Source organism: Ostrea edulis, chromosome 6 (assembly GCF_947568905.1).
Source record: "Ostrea edulis chromosome 6, xbOstEdul1.1, whole genome shotgun sequence".
In the NCBI taxonomy this organism is placed as follows: Eukaryota; Metazoa; Mollusca; class Bivalvia; order Ostreida; family Ostreidae; genus Ostrea; species Ostrea edulis.
The window spans coordinates 78260338-78280818 of NC_079169.1; the positions used below are offsets into that span (position 1 = coordinate 78260338).

Consider the following 20481-nt stretch of genomic DNA (forward strand, 5'->3'; position numbering starts at 1 on the left):
CAACGGAATGAGAAGACTACAAGTTTCTCAAACAAAAACACAATGAGTCAGCAAAGCAAATACATCACTCAAGATGATTTGAAAGATGTCATAAGTCAAGTTCTACAATCAGTTCAACAACAGAACTATGGTTATAAGAATGACCAAAAGAAGTCAATAATCTGTTATAGATGTGGAGAGCCGGGGCACTATGCAAATAGCTATATGAATGAAAACCCTAACAAGAGTGCACCATCTTCAAAAACATTAAGCCCAAATGCCCAAGTTTTTAAGCCAGCTTTAAACTAGAAGGGGTCAGTTCTATAGGCCAAGAAATGACCCAGTTGAACCCCGATAGTGGCCTTATTCATCAACCTGATGATTTTTGTTCTTTTAATAGCAAGTCTAATGATTTACTGATGCAGCACACAGAACAAGATGTTGACATTAAATTAAAGAATTTTGATGATCAAAGGGACAATGAAACTTGCAAGATATTGGATGATTTTGAGTTCAATAGTGATGGTATTACTACTGATCAGATGCTCAGTGAGGGGCCGATTGGGGTGGTACCTGTGTCAAATAGTCATGGAGACAGTCGGTTAGACTGCGGAATGGTAGATGTGGGCAGCCTTGGAATCAGTCGGGTAGACTGTAGGGTGGAACCAAATTCTGATAGACTCGGGGATAGTCGGGTAGACTATTTGAGATCTAATATTGAAATACTTCATAACAACAGTGATCGCTGTGGTGCAGATTTTTGCAGGAGTTTAAGTGAAAAACTTGACTCCAATTTTACAGAGCAAAGGTTGAACCCTGATCTTGATCAAGAAAATTCCAGTATGGTGATTACTGGTGATAAATTTGGAACTTCTCAATATCATGTTTCTGTCTGTGGTACTGAAATACTGAGACAAATTACTGGATGTCCAGGTATATATGTTAGTGGGTCAGTACAGGGGGTACCTGTAGAGTGGACTACAGATACAGGAGCCACTAAGTCAATTATTTCAAAACAAGTTTTTGAAAGAATTCCAGAACATTTGAGACCTAAATTAGAAGAATCTAAATCACTTACAGGTGTTAATGGAGAACCACTGAAGGAATTAGGGAAAAGCATTTTTGAGGTTCAATTGGGTCAAGAAAAATTTGAGGAAGAAATTATTGTGGCCGAAATAGAAGATGATGCTCTTTTAGGCTTGGACATACTGTTAAAAGAAGAAAATGGGCCTGTTGATATTAAATTACATGGGAATTTCATGACTTTCAAGGGAAAGAAAATTCACATCAAGCAAATGGTGGACAATACTAGGAGAGTTATAGCAGCTGACAATTACATTATTCCAGCAAATTCTGAAAAATTGATTGATGTATTTATTGATAGATTTGAAGGAGAAAAGGATCTGCCACACAAAATACTGTGTGTTGAACCATCAAAGATTTTAACAATAAATACTCTCTTCTTATGGCATCTTGCCTTATAGACTTAGGGGACAAAGTCACTGTAAAAATAAGGGTCATGAATCCTTTCAAAACAGATGCTACTGTAAGACAGGATGATGAATTAGGAGGAGCTGAGCTTGTAGACCCTAATAATATTGAAGTTCTATCTTCAGAAAGTGTTTTAGAACAAAACTGGCAATCCGTTAGGAGAATACAGCTTGACAAATGTTCTGAAAAGGAGGGTAACTCTCCAAAACATTCAGAGTCTAAAGACATGGAGGAGAATGATCAGTCAACAAGTACAGGTGTCCCTCCTCATTTATCAGATTTGTATTATAGGGCTATACAGGATAAAACTCTGGTAGAGCAAAAAGAAATTTCACAGCTTCTTCACAAATTTCAGTCTACATTCTCAAAAAATGAAACTGATCTTGGGGTTACAAACATGGTTGAACACGAAATAGACACAGGGGATGCTAAGCCCATTAAACAGCCTCCAAGGCGTGTACCTCTGGCTTTTGCAAATGAAGAACGTAAAGTTGTTCAGCAAATGGAGGCCCAGGGCATTATCAGAAAGTCAAGCTCCCCATGGGCTAGTCCTGTAGTGTTAGTCAAAAAGAAAAATGGAAAGACTAGATGTTGTATTGACTACAGGAGACTTAATACTGTGACTCGTCAGGACGCTTTTCCTCTCCCAAGAGTTCAGGACTGTCTAGACACAGTTCGTGGATCTATTTTCTTCTCAACCTTTGACTTGACTTCTGGTTACCATCATGTACCTGTGAAGGAAGATGATATTCCTAAAACTGCTTTTATAACCAAGTATGGTCTATATGAATTTACAACTATGCCGATGGGTTTGAGTACAGCATGTGCCACTTTTCAGAGACTCATGGAACTTATTCTTCAAGGTCTGAATTGGCAGACTTGTATAATATATCTAGATGATATTGTCGTGTTTGCTTCCTCTTTTCAGGAGCATCTGCAACGAGTAGAAGAAGTCCTAGAAAGAATACATGGCTCTGGGATGAAGCTGAAGCCAGAGAAATGTAACCTTTTTCAGACGAAAGTAACTTTTTTAGGCCATGTTGTCTCATCGGAAGGAATACTTCCAAACCCTGATAATATTTTAAAAAATTATGCAGTGGCCTCGTCCTACCACAGTTACAGAAATTAGACAACTCCTTGGGATGGGAAGTTATTATAGGAAATTCATAAGAGATTTTGCCAAGCTGGTTAGACCTCTAGTCGAGTTGACTAAAAAGGGGAGACAATTCCTCTGGTCTGATGAATGTGAAGAAGTCTTTACTAAATTAAAAGAATCTTTTTCTAGTCCTAATATTTTAGCTTACCCTTTAGATGAAGGAGAATATATTTTAGACACTGATGCTAGTGATGTGTCAACTGGAGGTGTCTTGTCACAAATACAAAATGGCACTGAAAGAGTAATTGCATATGGGAGTAGGTCATTAAACAAGTCTGAGAAAAACTACTGTATTACTGATAAAGAATTGCTTGCTCTGCGTTATTTTGTAGAGTATTTCAGACAATATTTACTGGGACGCAGGTTTACAGTGCGAACAGACCATCAGGCACTGGTTTGGTTGTTTAAACTCAAGGAACCCAAGGGTCGAATTGCACGGTGGTTAGAAATTCTTTCCTACTTTAATTTTTCAGTTCACTATCGCCCGGGTCATAAGCATGGAAATGCGGATGCTTTGAGCAGGTGCGAGAACCCTGCGGATTGTACTTGTCCTGAAACAGACAATTTAGAGTATTTAAAATGTGGACCCTGTAATAAATGTCAAAAGAGATCTTTCGAAATTTGCAGTTCTTTCTTGCAGAAACCTAGCATACAACAAGATCCCTGTTTCCTAACTCATGGCCACAGTTTGGAAACATGCGATCCTAGACAAAGTCAACAAATAAGAGCAGTTACAACAAGACAGCAAATAAACAAAGACAAAGAGGGTCATGTCACATTTTGGACAAAATACAGTACGCATCAGTTACAGAAAGAGCAGCTTAATGATCCCAACATAGGTTCAGTATATGATTGGGTGAAGAGCCAGACTAGGCCTGATGTGTCAGAACTTGCCATGCAAACACCAGCCGTTAGATACTACTGGCATATCTTTAATACTTTTCAAATTAAAGCTGGACTCTTACTAAAAGAATTTCACAAGAAAGACAACTCTGGGTCTTACTTGCAATTTGTTACCCCCAAGAAATTAATAAAAGAAGTAATCACTCTGGCCCATGACAATTTACTAAGTGGACATCTGGGTAGGAAAAAGACTCAAGACAAAGTTTCTAGGAATTTCTTCTGTTTCGAAATGAAAGAAGATATTGCAGCTCATGTGTCAGGTTGTGAGGTCTGCGAGAAAAACACGAAACCTTATCACAAACCAAGGGCAGGTTTAGGACATATGACTGTAGGGGCCCCTCTGGACAGGTTGTCCACTGATATATTGGGTCCATTGCCAGAGACTCCCAGAGGAAACAGATATATTTTAAGAGCAACAGATCATTTTACTAATTGGGTTGAGATTTTTCCTATCCCAGATCAAACAGCAACTACGACAGCTAGGATCCTATTAAATGAGGTAATAGGTCGTTATGGGTGTCCAGAGTCTATACATTCAGACCAGGGTCGTAATTATGAAAGCAATATTTTTCATGAGTTGTGTGAACTTCTTGAAATAAGGAAAACTAGGACTACACCTCGGCATCCCCAGTGTAATGGTAAAACAGAAAGATTTAATAGAACATTAATAAAAATGATAAAGAGTTATATCAAAGAAGACAGAACAGAATGGGACTTGTACTTAGGATGCCTTGGTGCAGCTTACAGATCTAGTGTTCATGAATCTACAGGTGTTTCTCCCAATCTCTTGATGCTAGGCCGTGAAGTTCGTATTCCAAGTGAAGTCAATTTTGGCAGTATAACCAAGGATGATAACCCTGTGGCAGATTATGGGGAATATATTGAGACCCTCAGAAATCATTTACAACAAGCTCATGAAATAGCTAAGAAGCACATAAAAACTTCTACTGAAAGACAAAGACACTTCTACAATATGAAAACTTTTCTCAACCAGTACAAGTCAGGAGACAAAGTATAGGTTCTCAATGAATCAGATCCAGGGAAACTCAGTAATTGGTATTGGAGTCCATGCATTGTATTACAGAGACGCTCAGATCTCACTTACTAAGTAAAGAGCCTTAGCAGTCATAAAGAAAAGGTCATACATCATGACAAGATGAAACCTTTCATTGGCTGAATGATCTTTGAAAATTTCTATCATAGACGTATGAACATCACATGATGGATTAAACACTCTTCTACAAGCGTCAAAAATAATGATGTTGAATACCTTTAAATATGCATTTATATTATGCATAAGTGTTACTATGTTGTTATTTACTTCATATTTAGAAATTACCTACAGTGTATTTGACTGATATCGGTCATTTGTTTACAAGAAGATCCAAGAAGAACCCGAGAAAAGTCTCTGAAGAATTTAACTTTCCTTAATATTTTTCAGCTTTGAATTACACAAAGTTGTGTACATATTTTATCAAATAGGAGATTAGGAGCTGCAGATAACCCCTTCTTTTTTATTTACAATTTACAATACAGTATACATACATTGGAAATTGAACAACGTAAATGAATGGGAAATAGAAGAATATGTATACTGCTTTCCAATCGATAAATGGATAAATATTACCCAGGGTAGGTGATAAATACTGCTTAAATTTCTCCTAAGAAAGATTTATTTATTTAATGAATGAAAGGTGAAAATAACGATCGGTGATCAATCTCACAACTCCTACCAACAGGTTCCTCTTAATGATGATCGGAAGCATAACTTCTTACTATATGGCCTTCCCCATTCTCTAATGAAATAATGCACTATCACCAACAGTTGTGTAAAATATGATCGCAATTTTTTGTCGAATTTCCGAAATAAAAATTTATGGGTCCTTTTTATACCGAAGTATCCCGTTGTTCAAATCATACAATTTTTTCTCTAAAAATTGTTTGATACAGTAAAATTATATTTATTGACAGTAAAACTTGAGAAACATCACATATTCAGGTTTTTGATATAAAAAAAACAAAAAAAACAACCCCAACTATACTAAGTAATTTTTAATACGAATCCTCTTTTCAACCCCTTCCTTACAGCATGTATGGGAGAATGTTCGTGCTATATAAATATGCTACTAAAGATTCTATGAAGAGAACATTTGTAATAGACAGCTTGTTGATGCCTTGGAAGAAAGAAATGTCTTGGTAGATTACCAATTATAGGAGCCGACGGCCGTGTCGACTCAACTGGCCACTGTGCAAAATTCGGATCTTACAGTACCATTGACCGAGGACGACGTTGTCATCGACACAAAACTAGTGCAAGTAAATTAACTGTCGTGTCAATTCTTGGTTCTAAATACATGTCAAATTTAAGTCGCTAGGAAAGGTAAAAATTGAGTTTATCTTGTGCATTAATAATACAAAAAAATCAACTTATGCAGCTTGTTAGCACTCAATTTGGCCGAACTTATTTCAAATGCAGAGCATGACATATTTACTGTGTATGAAAGAATTATCAGTTTGTTGATAGATCAAAAGATTAAAGTGATATCCTATTATGTACCGGGTATATCAGTTTTCTGTAGAGCAATGAGGTGGAAAACAGCAATGGCATGGAGAAAGGTTTGAAACGGACTGTTGAAGGGACGAAAAACAATCTGCAGATCGGGACCATCATAACCGATTGCCATCTCGAAATCTGAAGTGTGCGCTTGTATAAGGGAAGATTGCCAGAAACCAAACATTACTATGATGTACAGTGTATGGCATGTTGGAAAAGATATGCTCTATGAAAATTGAAGATAACGAACTGTGATCAATCTCATAACTCCTGTAAGTAATACAAAATACATAGTTGGGTAAACATGGACCCCTGGACAACTAGAGGTGGGATCAGGTGCCTAGGAGGAGTAAACATCCCCTGTCGACCGGTCACACCCGCCGTGAGCCCAATATCCTGATCAGGTAAACGGAGTTATCCGTAGTCAAAACCAGTGTGCCAAGAACAGCCTAACAATAGGTATGAAACACGTCAGACAGCATTTAACAGAATGATAGGTTGTATTGACGAACTATATTGTTATAACTACCCTATAATTTGCAAAATGTTGACTTCAATCGAGACTGTTGAAACCCCTGCACCATCTGAAATTTATAAGACATTTTATAAGAAACTCAAAGCTCTCAAAGAAAAGAATGGTGTCACAGGTGGATTTAACAGCTTACGCTTTAGAAGCATGAAAGGTTAAGATAACTAGTAGTTATCAATCTCATAACTCCAATAAGCAATGCAAAATTATTAGTTAAGCAAACATGGATTCCTGGACACACCAGAAGTGAGATCAGGTGCCTAGGAGGAGTAAATATCTCCTGTCAACCGGTCACACCAGCCGTAAGCCCTATGTCTTGATCAAGTAAACGGTGTTAATTGTAGTAAAAATCAGTGTGCCAAGAACGGCCTAACAATCGGTATCAAACACGTCAGACAGCATTTGACCCAATGATAGGTTGTATTGGCACACTAGATCGTTATAGCGACCATAGAATTTGTAAAATGCTGACTTTAAACGAGGTTGTTGAAACTCCTGTACCATCACGTTGTTTGTCAGTAGTCTGCCTCGATTTAAAAACTGACCATACACAGAACAATCTCTTGCGTATCGAATCAGTTGAGAGATATAAACACCATATGCAGGCGATAAATGGAATATTGCTACATAAATATGGGAAGTTGATGAAGAAGAAGCTGAAATAATCAATCTATACAATTCTGATAATTACAGATGAATAGTAATTAGAACTAGTTAGTGATTTGAATATAAGTGTATATATTTATGACCAAAAAAAAAGAGAGAGAAAACAATCAAGAACCATTTTATTTTCCATAATTCATTTGAATAGGAGGACATCGAACAGTACCTTCGAAAATATGATTGCGTTCTACTCAACAATTTTTGGCAAATACACGCATTATTTTCCTCGCTCTAATAAAAGATTCTTCCGCAAAATATCTATGACCATGATAAAGTTACATGTAAATGCATAGTGTATTTTCCATAGCATACCAGTTTTTAATAGTCTTTGATCTCAATGAATATTTTTATATAAAAAGTTAAAATTGTAACTTTTAGAAAAAAAATATTCTAGGAGAATCAGGGGACTGTAAATCCTCTAAGAACGATGACATTGTTCTGGAAAAGCGACCGTCAGAAGATAGCGTCAGAGTTAACAATGCAATATTGTAATGTTATTTTCTCAATATCACCAACAAGTAAATGGTACATGTTATATATGAATGAAGCGAGAAAATTATCACCTTTCTACTTGCAAAATATGATCCGCTTTTGAAGCGAGATAAATGTTGGCCTATGACATCCCTTGTTCTTTTTAACACTTGAATATAGACTGAACTCTATGATTGTGGATGTTGCCAATCACAAGTCGTTGAACCACCACGGGTCATGAATGATACCCCTTCCGAATCATGCCACCAGCTCCGTACACTCAAATATAAACAAAGGAATAGATGCCATCAAACATAAGCAACCTTCTTTCTCTATCGTCTACTTCCCATATATATGTAGCAATATTCTAGTATCATCTGCACATGGTGTTTATATCTCTCAACTGATTCAATACGCAAGAGCTTGTTCTGCCTATGGTACGTTTTTAAATCGAGGCAGGCTACTGACAAACAAGTTGATAGTTCAGGGGTTTCAACAATCTCGTTAAAAGTCAGCATTTCGCAAATTATATGGTCGTTATAACAATCTAGTTTACCAATACAAGCTACCATTGGGTCAAATCCTGTCTGATTTGTTTCATACCGATAGTTACAACATGTAGGGCATTCTAGACACATGAATTTGATTACACATAACTCCATTTACCTCACCATGATATAGGGCTCACGGCGGGTATGACCGGTCGACAGGGGATGCTTACTCTTCCTAGGCACCTGATCCGACCGCTTGTATGTCTGAGGGGCTATCTTTCCCCAACTTTAATTTGTATTGTTTATGGGATTTATGAGATTGAGTACTGTTCGTTATCTTTACCTTTCTTACATTCATGCTAAATAAAGAAACAACTGGTTATTGATCTGTATAGATGAAACGGGGCTTATTTGTGTACAAAAGAATCAAGTAAATGAAAGGTAAAAATAACGAATAACAATCAATCTTATAACTGCTATGAGGAATACAAAATAGAAAGTTTGACAAACACGGACCCCTGGGTATATCAGAAGTGGGATTATGTGAAACCTTTTAAACACATTAGATAGTAGATTTTGATCATTAAAGGTAAAGGCAACCCAAAAAATATATAAATGATAAATGATAGGATTGATTATATGATAAAGATTTGTCATACTATTCTGTTGATATACGGCTTAGATAAGCATCAGTACTAATTTGAAAATGTTAAAGAATTTAAACTATCGCCATCTATAGGGGCTGCCATGATGTGGAACTCTTTTGTATTCAAAGACACAAAAATCAATAATTTTCATGTCAAACCTTCTATTCCGGTTTTGATGGGATTCTAAGATCATCAAAGATGTGCATGTGGTAGATTTTACGTAAATAGGTGGGTGCCTTTCTGTCAAGCAGTTAATTACACTAATCCAAAGGGGAGTTGTGAAAAAAGTTTTTTCTCTGAAATTCCTGACCCAACAAAGTTATTTGAAAGGAAAATACATTATGAAAACTGTAGATCCATCATTTGCGTAAATACAGGTTGAGGTTTGAGACATTTAAATGTATAAAGAAACGACTACCATCTGCCTGGTCTGCAACTCGACTGAACGTCTTCTTTTCTTAAATTCTTCTTGGGAAAGAACGGGCTCAAATCTATACGGTTCCATACTTAACTGTTCGTGACTTGTAATTTTATAGTGCTGCTGATGAAAACACCGGAACCGACGGTGTGACGTAATAAATTAAACTGCAATGGTATCTCTCTTGGCGGCGGGTAATTTGAAATATAAGATAGATTTAATTGTTAAGCAAGGATTTTTGTTGTTAAAGATTGTCATTTACAATATCAGTATGTAATACCGTATTCATAAAGGCAACAGTGTAGTTAGGATTGCCTTTCCCTTTAAAAGTGAAAAACAAAAGGGGTTGGTGACTTGGTGTGTGAATTAGTCTCTTTAAAGACTACTATAGCATGGGAAAGAATGTAAATAATAAAATTACACGGGGAAGTAAAATTTATGAAATGATAATGTGCATCTATACTTTTAGAAAAACAAATTAGAACATTTAGGAGAAAATGGGAAATTTTGGGAATTCAATCCTATCAGACCATGGGCCAGTAACACATTACCTCCCCCCCCCCCTTTATACACTATGATTTTTTGAAAGTGTATATAAAATAAAGGTTGTTTGATTAATTTATGTGGGGTTTTGAAGATAGGGCCATTTGAATTTATAATTTTTTTGGGACAAATTCAACATGGCTCTTACGATGTTCCATACCGCATTAAAGACGACACATTGTAAACACAAACAGCGGGATAGGGACTTCCCAGAGAGGACATTTGTGAGAAATACGTATAAAAAATAGAAGTGTTACATATTTTTAAATGTCTACAAATTCATATCTTACGAAATTATACAGTGTATACTACATTTCCAAAATAACATGTACCTATTAACATGTTCAATACTAAATAAACAGTATGAAAAATGGTTCATTCCTAGATACTTTAATCCATAGACCCTATCTTCATATGATATATATGCAATCTTGAGTTATTAAATATAACTTTCAACATAAAAATCGTTGTCCACATTTCCAAGTCTCACACGATATATCTAATGCATGGAATCCCATAAATGTATATAATCAATAAAAAGGAAGCACATGGATTACCTTTGAGTATACAATGCAAAAATGGGGGAAACCCTGATAAATAATGGCTCTACTATTGAGAATATGACATATTACAAACAATTTATGAATAATTTAGATTAATAAATTATATCAACCTACGATTGTAATATTGTCATATGTAATATTGAACACCTTTTCAATTTTCAGCTTACTTATAAAGATGTCACATAAGACAGAGTCCCAAGAATAATAAAGGCATATAATGTTTAGTAGCTTTAAATGGTATAATAATTTACAAATATTAGTTACTAGAAGTAAAACTTGAGCATTGACGAAGTTGCGCCGAGTCAAGTGAACTGTAAGACTAAGAGACGTTCACTCAACCCGTGTTTACTATATTTTCCCCACCCACAAATGTCTGCTTTGTAACAAAGGAACTCAAGTACAAGGGGGAAAACCACAAACTGGTACAGTGGTGACAAAAATAGAAGCCGTTTAAAGAACTCTGCATAGAATAAAAGTGACTATAACACAATAAATTAGCTGGTTGATTGTATATTGTTTAACGTACCCCTCGATAATTTTTACTCATATGGAAGCGTCATCATTGCCGATGAAAGGCTGCAAAATTTAGGCCTACGCTTACGACCTTTGAGCAGGAAGGGATCTTCATCATGCCACACCTGCTGTGAAACGATACCTCGGTTTTTGCGATCTCATCCAAAAGACCGTCCCATTTAGTCGCCTATTGCGATACACAAAGGGGTACTGAGGACCTATTCTAACCTGGATTCCCACGGGACAATGGTTTTCTTGCCTCATTATTCACCTCTTACGACATGCAAAAGGTACCGAGGACCTATTCCTTCTAACCCAGATACCCACGGGACAACTATAAATAAAGTTCATATATTGATTTGGTTGCTAAAAGGGGGAATGTTTTATCCAACCCTCTGCTGGTGGACAGTCTGTCTTCTTACACCCAAATTAAAGACTGTTATGTTCCTTTAAGAGATATTTTTGATAATTCCTTATCAGACCCCATGTGTTCAACCTCAAAATGTTCTGCAAAAAATTGCAAAACTTGTGATATACTGATCACTAAAAATTCATTTAGTAGTAATTTAACTGGACGTAGTTTCTGTACCAAAACTTTTGACAATCTGACTTGTAAATCTTCTAACGTTATCTACCCATTGAGTGTAACCCGTGTGGCTTAATTTATGTGGGAGAAACCAAGAGTTCACTTAATGAAAGAATATCGGGGCAGAGATTTCAAATTAATAATGGTGGTAACCAACTTCTTTACAAACATTTTAATGCACCGGACCACTCCATCTTGTCCAAGAGAAAAAGGATTTTAGAAAAAATTTACCATCACACAAACAACCCAACATTAAGCACCCCTTTTCGTAGACAACGAGAAGATCACTGGATCAGGACCCTAGGCACTGCATTTCCATATGGATGCAATGATAATGTATATGATGTGGGAAATTTGACTAGTCCACAAGGACATAACGTGAATGTGATGGGACTCTTTCCCAACACCCAAAGACCGAAACGCAGTCATGAACATCGTTCATATAAAAGACCAAATATAAATGATGTCACGTTGGATTCACTTTTGCCTTACATCAACAGACAATTAGGTCCACATCATATTCGTACAAAATTTTACTCTATTCCATTAAGAGTTTTACACACGTTATTTGAAGAAGCTATGGCTAGTCTATACTTGGATTTTTCAACACCTGAATATAGACTGAACTCTATGATTATGGATGTTGCCTACCACAGGCTCTATAAACCAGCACGGAACATGGATGATATTCCTTCCAAATCATGCCGCCGGTTCCTTAAGCTCAAATTTACAAACAAAGGAATAGATGCCGTCAACATCAGCAACATTCTTCGTCATAATAAGGTTCAATCGTGTATTCCAACTTATTTCAAGTTCAAGTCTACACCCTGTACTTCTTACAGCTACACTTCTACTATTGCATCCAAACGTTTTAATTATATACAAACTTTGCAGTGCCTAGATATAGACCATCTTATACGTAATCCACCAGTATGTTCTTGTTCTTCATCTTCTTTCAACTATAGTCCAGCTGGACATGTCATTACTGGTGATGTTGATATAGTTGAAAATGAGGACCTCAAATCACTTATTCTAAAAGGTCCTAAGTACAGAGAACCTCGGTCGTTTAATTGGCGACAGAATTTCATCTCTATTATGAATTCTGTCGAAGATTATACCAGACGATGGGCTAAATATGAAAAAGAAGAACTTGATACATTGTCAGAATGGGTTAAAAGCATAAGAGGGATATTAAAATCCCGCATTAGACACATGAAAACAAAAGTACGTACCATAATTATCCTTTTGTGTTTAGTAAACCAGAAGTGATAAAAGAATTAAATAGGTTACATAAGGAATATGTTTTGGTTCCAGCTGACAAAGCTAGTAACAACATTGTCTTTGTTTGTAAGGCTCATTATTACAACTGTATTTTAAACAAACTTGGCACTTTTGGTAATTATACTTATACTCCAACTGCCCTTTCAAAAGATGAAATTCTTCAAAACCATGCTTCAGTTTTAGACACATTTAATATCCAAGTCAATGGGTGGAATGAATATGAGTTACCGTACCTATACTGGATTCCTAAACTACATAAAAACCCTTACAAACAAAGATACATTGCTGGATCCAGTGCTCTACCAATCCCCTATTTTTGCTCCTCACGAAAATATTAACAGATGTGAAGGAGAAACTTCAAACTTACTGTGCGACTACACATGCCAGAAGTGGTGTTAATCAAATGTGGATTCTAAAATATTCTAAAGAACTTTTAGTAAACTTGAAATCGCAAACGTTTTCCCAAATCAATAACGTTAAAACCTATGACTTTTCAACACAATACACGACCATTCCTCACGATAAATTAAAGACTAGGGCCGGGATTCATAAAGATGTTTAAGTTATGCTTAAGTATAAGAAATTTCTTAAATCAATAAATAAAACTTAAGTAACGCTAAGAATGAGTATTTATCTTAAGTTTTATTCATAAAACAACTTAATTCTTAGAAAATTCTTAAACAATTCTTAAAAGTAAGTGTAGTCTGTAGCAGACTTAAGTTTTCAGAATTTCTTAAGTTCACAAATAAAATGGCTGCCAACATAGTTCACAGAAGGAATTTTAGATAGAGAAAAGACTGTTTACAGCAGTACAGTGATCGTGAACTTATCGAACGTTTTCGGCTTGATTCAGGTGGAATCCTTTTCGTGGAATCACTTATTCGTGATCAAATATCTAGTGGCTCTCGACGTAATATGGCATTATCCTCTCTTCAGAAAGTTCTTCTTACTTTGAGGTTTCTAGCTACGGGCAAAATGCAGCTGTGCAACGGCGATGACATGGGTGTTTCTCAGCCAACTGTCTCACGGGCCATTACCGTAACACTGGCAAGCCTTACCTCCCCTCTTATGATCAGTCGGTTTGTACAATTTCCATCTAGCGCAGCAGAGATTAGAAGAAACCAAGAGTCTTTTCACGCAATCGCGGGCTTCCCAGGGATAGTAGGCGCCATCGATGGTACCCACATTCAAATAATTGCACCACACGAATATGAAAATGAATACGTCAATAGACATAACTACCACAGTATTAACACACAAGTTGTTTTTGATGCAAAGTATAGAATCATTGATGTTGTTGCTAAATGGCCAGGCTCCACTCACGATTCCCGAATCCTTAACGAAAGTGGTTTGAGAGTCCTGTTCGAAAATAATCACATCCCCATTCACACACATTTGCTTGGCGACAGCGGATATCCCTCCAAACGTTGGTTATTGACTCCTTTTCTGAGACCAAACCAACCATCGCAGTTGAATTACAACAGGTAAAGATTTAAAATCTTCTTTCATACACAAGACACATGCACACCTTTAAATATTCTAAATAAACATGATAAACGAGTCTTTGCTTTTCTCACATCCATATTTCCCTCTTGGTATAAACAAATTCTGATTGGTGTAAAATTAGTTCGAAACTTAGCGCCCCCTATTTGAGAAACAATCGGGTGGATCCAACAGTTTCCAAATGGAGGGGTGTAAACATGAAACTAAATAAAAACCACTTCAATATTTGGTTTTATTACTATTAGTAGTATTAGTATTATTATTCCAATTTACATTTATTGTAAATTTTCTCCTCTTTCTTGCATGTATTGTTTAAAAAATGGGGGGGGGGACTTGTGGGATTGACAAAATAAGTATGTAAAAGTGTTTCAACATATAAATTATAAAATATATATACTGGCACTTTCATGAATTGAAATCAAATGCAGACACTGCATCATGGATATGGATAATATTAGTTAGGTAACGTCAAATTCAGAATATAATGTCACATAAATGTGATGTAAACAGCTGTCAATTCTTTAGACTGTGCAATTTCAGCTTAATTGGCTCTTTTTGATTATTGCAATTCTTAGAATTTAAATTCCTTTTCTTGCATGTAATCTATAAAATAATAAAATATATATCTACTTTGATTGTTTTATTTCACTGACATGTAAATAAAGGGTACATTATTAATTATTTTGTAAATAAAAGGGGGAGGGTGGTACATGTCACATGCACCTGACTATCACATACTCAGGTAACACAGTACCAGAATATATATTGATAACCAATATTTTTTTAAACATAAAATTCAAACTTAGATATTATTTCGATATAAACATATAAATATATAGCATAACGAGATGTGGGGAATTTTCTTTTCTTTTCTTCTTCTTTTTTAACAATTTGAAAATAGATGAGCATTGACTATTGGGGCGGGTGGAAGATTTTTTTTACTACAATAATTCATATGAAACATGCTTTTATGAAAGTTTTGTCATTCCCGGCAGTGTTTTTTTTTTGTTTTTTGTTTTTGTTTTTGTTTAATTTAATATTAACAATTAATGCCTACAATGGGGATTTACTATAGAAGTCTTCTGAATGTTTTTTTTTTGTAATTCGCATCCAAGATAATTCGCATCTCAAATAACAATTGGTCATACTTAAAACATGCCCCCCCCCTTCTCTCTCTACACATAATGATATCAATATTAACATATATAACTTGATTGTTGTATTCATGTGATTTATTATGTGTACAACAACCAATTTTTTTAAATAAGCAAACCAATCAGATTTTACCATACTGATTTATAGAGCTCACAAGAAAACAAGATCTGTGGTGGAAAGGGGTATCGGACAACTGAAGAGGCGATTTCATGTACTACATGGTGAAATCCGCTTGTCACCTGAGAAGGCATGTCAGGTTATTTTGTCCTGTGCCATTTTGCATAACATTTGCAAAGATCGATGCATTCCATGCCCACAAGATCATGAAGATGATGGTGAAGATCAACAAGTTAATGTACATGTACCACACATATTTAACAACAATGGCAATGATGGTCTGAGATACCGACAACAGTTTGCAGAGACTCACTTTTGAGTTGCATTGGGAGTTGTGTATGTATTGACTGCATGTATGTAACTAGAAGTTGAAGAGTGGATCATTAAAGTACAAAATAATGAAAATGATGAGATATACATGTACTTCCCTATAAATTTTTAAACCTCATTATGACCTTGGGGTATACCATTTTAACCAATTTGAATCTAAATAATGATGTAATGATGCTTGTGTGGGTTGTGGTGGTATACATTAAACAACAACACCAATCAATGTTTAACACATGAGTTAATTTATATTTTTTCCAGCTCTGAACATATATATAACATTTACAAACAAACATACACACACACATACATACATACATACATACATATATAAAAGATAAAAAATCAACAACAAAAACTCATTTGCCAAGCACAATTTACAATCAACATCTTTACTTTAACAGTGCTTAGAAATGATAGATTATAAATGAACTTCAAATTTGGCTACTGATTTATTATATGGTATATAATTGATAAATAGATTTATCTTACTCGACTATTACTTTAAAAATCATAGACTGAATAAACTTCATATGAATATTCAAAAGCTTAACAGAATGCAAAAAACATAAAATAATAACAAATATCAAATCAATGCAATGCAAAGCATACCTATGTGTGACACAGAACCTTTAATAAATATTAATCTATATACAAATAATCATATATTACCATATATTGACCACTTATCCACAGAAGGAAATTATAAAAAAAAATATGAAAATACATTGTAGTTGAATACTAATCGAACACTCCAAAATCCACACATAAATTTTTAAACTACTAAATTTTAATTTATCATGATAATTCATATTTTAAATGTACATTCAAACTGATGTAAATTTTCATTACTCTTAGTCATCCACTATCATACAAAATGCATACCATCTGAATATTCAGCAAATACATTATATACATGTACATAGATGAGATTAATGACCATAATGATTCTATAATCTATGAATAACTTAGAGATATGTACAAATTATCAAATTATACATAAATTAAAGCAGGTTAAAAATAAAGGCATGTGATAATCTTTATGAGCTACTTAAATTACAGCTTTTTTAAATAATAATATGTTTCATATAGTAATGAAATAATATATCTACTTAGGAAAACACCACACTGTCTTACAAATGTATTACATTTTGACCATGCAATTTAGCTATGGGGTTCTTGAGGGGGAAAATGCCCAAGGATGTATTGTGCCAATTTTGGTTGAAATTGGCCTAGTCATTCTAGTAAGGAAAATGAAAATGTGAAAAGTTAAAAGCCAACAACTACTTTATATGGAAAGTGAAAATTTTAACACACATATCATTAATTCCATCTATTGAGTATCTACTTATTAATGTTGAAATATGAAACATAAAAAACTTAACTTATTAATTATTAATATCTATTATGACAAACACAACAATGTCTGGTAAAGTATACTGAATTTCTATGTCTTTCAGATATCATATACAATAATAGTATGAAATCTAAATGTTTTATCAGTTACGGCATCATATTTACATGTATATTTAATGTGAAAGAAAGAAAACATGTAGTTAATAATCAATGGTATTACAAATGGTATGGTAAATTAGAGTTTATACCTATAGCCCCAGAGGGTGACAACTGAATTTAATGATCTTGCTGGAGAGGATTTAAAAAAAATATTCTTTGTTTATAATATATCCATGTTCTATGTAAAATTTTATCATAGATTCTAGCCCACCCTTAAACCCAGGTTCCTTGATGGTCCTACAGCTGTTATATGATTCTGCACTACAATAGATTGCTTGCTTGTTAATATTACTAACCATGGCCTTGTTGTTCTTGAAAAGATTTACAAAATATTTCCCATGTATAAAAAAATGATCTATTCATGTGGCCCAACTGTGTGCCAACAGACAATGGACAGAGTTTGATCAGATTTAAAAGGTCACTTGAACCTTTCACTCAGATGAGATAAGAACATGTACATATAGTACATCAATTAAAATGCTTTTAAATATAAACAAGAGGCCCAGGGGCCACATTGCATTATGTCAGGAAGCTTTCATGTAAATCTCAGCTTTTCTAGTTCAGTGGTTCTTGAGAAGATTTTTAAAGATTTATCCTACATATTAGTATGTAAAACTTTGATCCCTTATTGTGGCCCCATCCAATCCCTGGGGGCCATGATTTGAACAAACTTAAATCTGCACTATGTCAGGAAGCTTTCATGAAAATTTCAGCTTTTCTGACCCAATGGTTCTTGAGAAGATTTTTAAATGACCCCACTCTATTTTTGCATTTTTGTGATTGTCTCCCCTTGGAAAGGGACATGGCCCTTCATTTGAACAAACCTGAAAGCCCTTCACCTAAGAATGCTTTGTGGCAAGTTTGGTTGAAATTGGCCCAGTGGTTCTTGAGAGGAAGATGAAAAATGTGAAAAGTTTACGACGACGACATACAACGGACAAATTTTGATCAGAAAAGCTCACTTGAGCCTTCGGCTCAGGTGAGCTAATAAAATTCATTCCTCTTGCTTTAGTTTTTTTATCTTTAATTCCATATACTGGACTTCCAGTTCCAACTTCCTGCAAATTAGCTCCTCGATTCTCCTTTTCAAATCAGACTGACTGCTTCTATTTTCAGAGGCCTGCAAACTTGTAGTCATGGATGTTAATGGTAGTGAAGGCTCTTGTACAGATGCGGCGACTAGAGGGCTAGAGTTGAGAATGAGGGGATCCATACCAGGAGGTCCCTCAAAGACATTGATTCCCCTGTGATGAAAAGAGATTAATTAAATGCTTACTTAGTATTCTCCTTTCTATATCTTCTGCAGCTCTTTTGAATTATTAAATTATATGATTGCATTGAATGTTTATTACAATGAATGTTATTCTTTTTTATGTTGATGTTCATATTCTATACAAATCGAATTAATACAGAAAAGACAATTCTGTCATTGAAAAAATTGAAGCTAATTTACCCCAAATTCTAACATTTGAATATACACAACATGACTGAGGTTGATTATATGATGAATTTAATGATTATTTTAATAATTGTTTTTTATTATAATTATTTAGATGTTAATAAAAAGATAATAATAATAATCCATTCATATAAATGGAATTACAAAGATACAAAGAACAATTCTATCATGACAGATTTCAAGTAATTTCATCTATCCTTACAGTGCATGAATCACTGCATTCATGTACATATAATAATTAATGATGATGATGAATTATGACAGATAACTACATACAATACAATATAAGTGAATATGTAGACAAATTTTCTTGTATTTACTCACACTGGTTGACTCCCTTCTCCAATGTTTAATATCTGCAAGAGAGAGGAGTCAATCCCACCATCAATCCCACTGAGGCAAGCATTATCCTCTCCTACCACACCACACACTGTTGTGGCAACTGCGCTGAGAGGTTTTGGTGGTGGGCCCCCGCCTAAAATATATTCATATACTATAAAGAATATTCCTAGATGCCATAGTAAATTACTGTGAGTGAAAATACATGTAGTAAATATTGTTCCAAACTGTTAAAGATTAGTACATTTATAGTAATGTTGATATCCTGTGGGGCACCTCAAAATATTTTCATTGGAGTTATCCCCCTTTTCTCACCTTGGAAACGTAAACAATATTCAGACAAGCACGGAAGTAGTCAAGTCATAAGGCAACAGTTTGCTAAGTGCTTTACCTACTTCATAATGATATTTATAGTCAAATTCGATGCATAAGAAGACCGCTTTTCTTTGGTATATACCAATGTTGACAGATTTAAATAAAGCTTTACGCAAGTTCAACAGTGTGCATGTACACACGCACATATTTATATATATAGACAGTTTAAGTATCCAAGTTCTATCAATAATAACCAACCTGTCCCAGTCACAACTCTTCTGTGATCTGAGATTTCAGATTTAGATTTGGAGAAGACGTTGTGCCACTTCTTCTCCACTTCCACCGCTGTCCTAGCTGGACCCACCCCCATCGCGGCTAGTCTTTCGGCAATACTTTGCCAAGTGCGGTGCTTCATCTCGGAGGTTAAAGTGGGCCCTAATTTCCCCCTCAGGATATGCTTGTTCTCTTCTACTAACGAAGCCAAGGCAAGCGTTTCATCAGCATTCCAATTAGGCTTTCTTTTCGTCTGCTTGGATTCCATGATGTTGTTGTTGACATCACTATCCTCAACTTTTTACCTCTTTTGCTGGAGAGTGCGGTAAAAATTCCGGGAAATCGTTCGCGTTGCCATAGAATTTCTACTTAAGTGTTTCATTTTTCTAAGATTGAAACTTAGTTAAGAATTATGCTTAACATTTTTATGAATTAATACTTAAGTATTTTTCTTAGCTAAGAATTTTTTTACTACTTAAGTATGAGATCTAAGAATTTTCTTAGAATCTTTATGAATCCCGGCCTAGGCTTTTTGGCATCATAGACAGTTGCTTCTTCAACAAAAACGGAAAACGGAAATATTCATATCTAGTGATCAGTCATTCAAAAACATACTTTGTTAAACACCACTCTGATTCCACGCACAAGTACTCTGAAGTTGAAATAAAAAATATGCTAGAGTTCCTCATC

At 35.0% G+C, this 20481-nt stretch overlaps 3 protein-coding genes across 5 annotated transcripts in view; 2 read left to right on the top strand and 1 right to left on the bottom strand.

The window, feature by feature from the left end:
• The window catches only part of LOC125664663 (uncharacterized), a 91264-nt gene that overhangs the window by 33650 nt on the left and 37133 nt on the right, over positions 1-20481 (top strand). The gene's annotated exons all lie outside the window — the stretch shown is intronic.
• LOC125679141 (putative nuclease HARBI1) lies at positions 13683-18778 on the top strand. Of its 2 annotated transcripts, XM_056140876.1 has the most exons (3): positions 13683-14272; positions 15594-15899; positions 18522-18778. In XM_056140876.1, exons 1-2 carry the CDS (start codon positions 13704-13706, stop codon positions 15880-15882), a joined length of 858 nt encoding a protein of 285 aa, XP_055996851.1. In that variant the 5' UTR covers positions 13683-13703; the 3' UTR covers positions 15883-15899; positions 18522-18778. The 2 variants fall into 2 exon arrangements, with proteins under 2 accessions (XP_055996851.1, XP_055996850.1); XM_056140875.1 differs by lacking the exon at positions 18522-18778 and having other exon boundaries at positions 15594-16585.
• On the bottom strand, positions 17762-20302 carry LOC130046971 (uncharacterized). Its single transcript, XM_056140881.1, has 3 exons — positions 19777-20302; positions 19189-19339; positions 17762-18649 (listed from the first exon to the last, which is right to left on the bottom strand). Exons 1-3 carry the CDS (start codon positions 20057-20059, stop codon positions 18400-18402), a joined length of 684 nt encoding a protein of 227 aa, XP_055996856.1. The 5' UTR covers positions 20060-20302; the 3' UTR covers positions 17762-18399.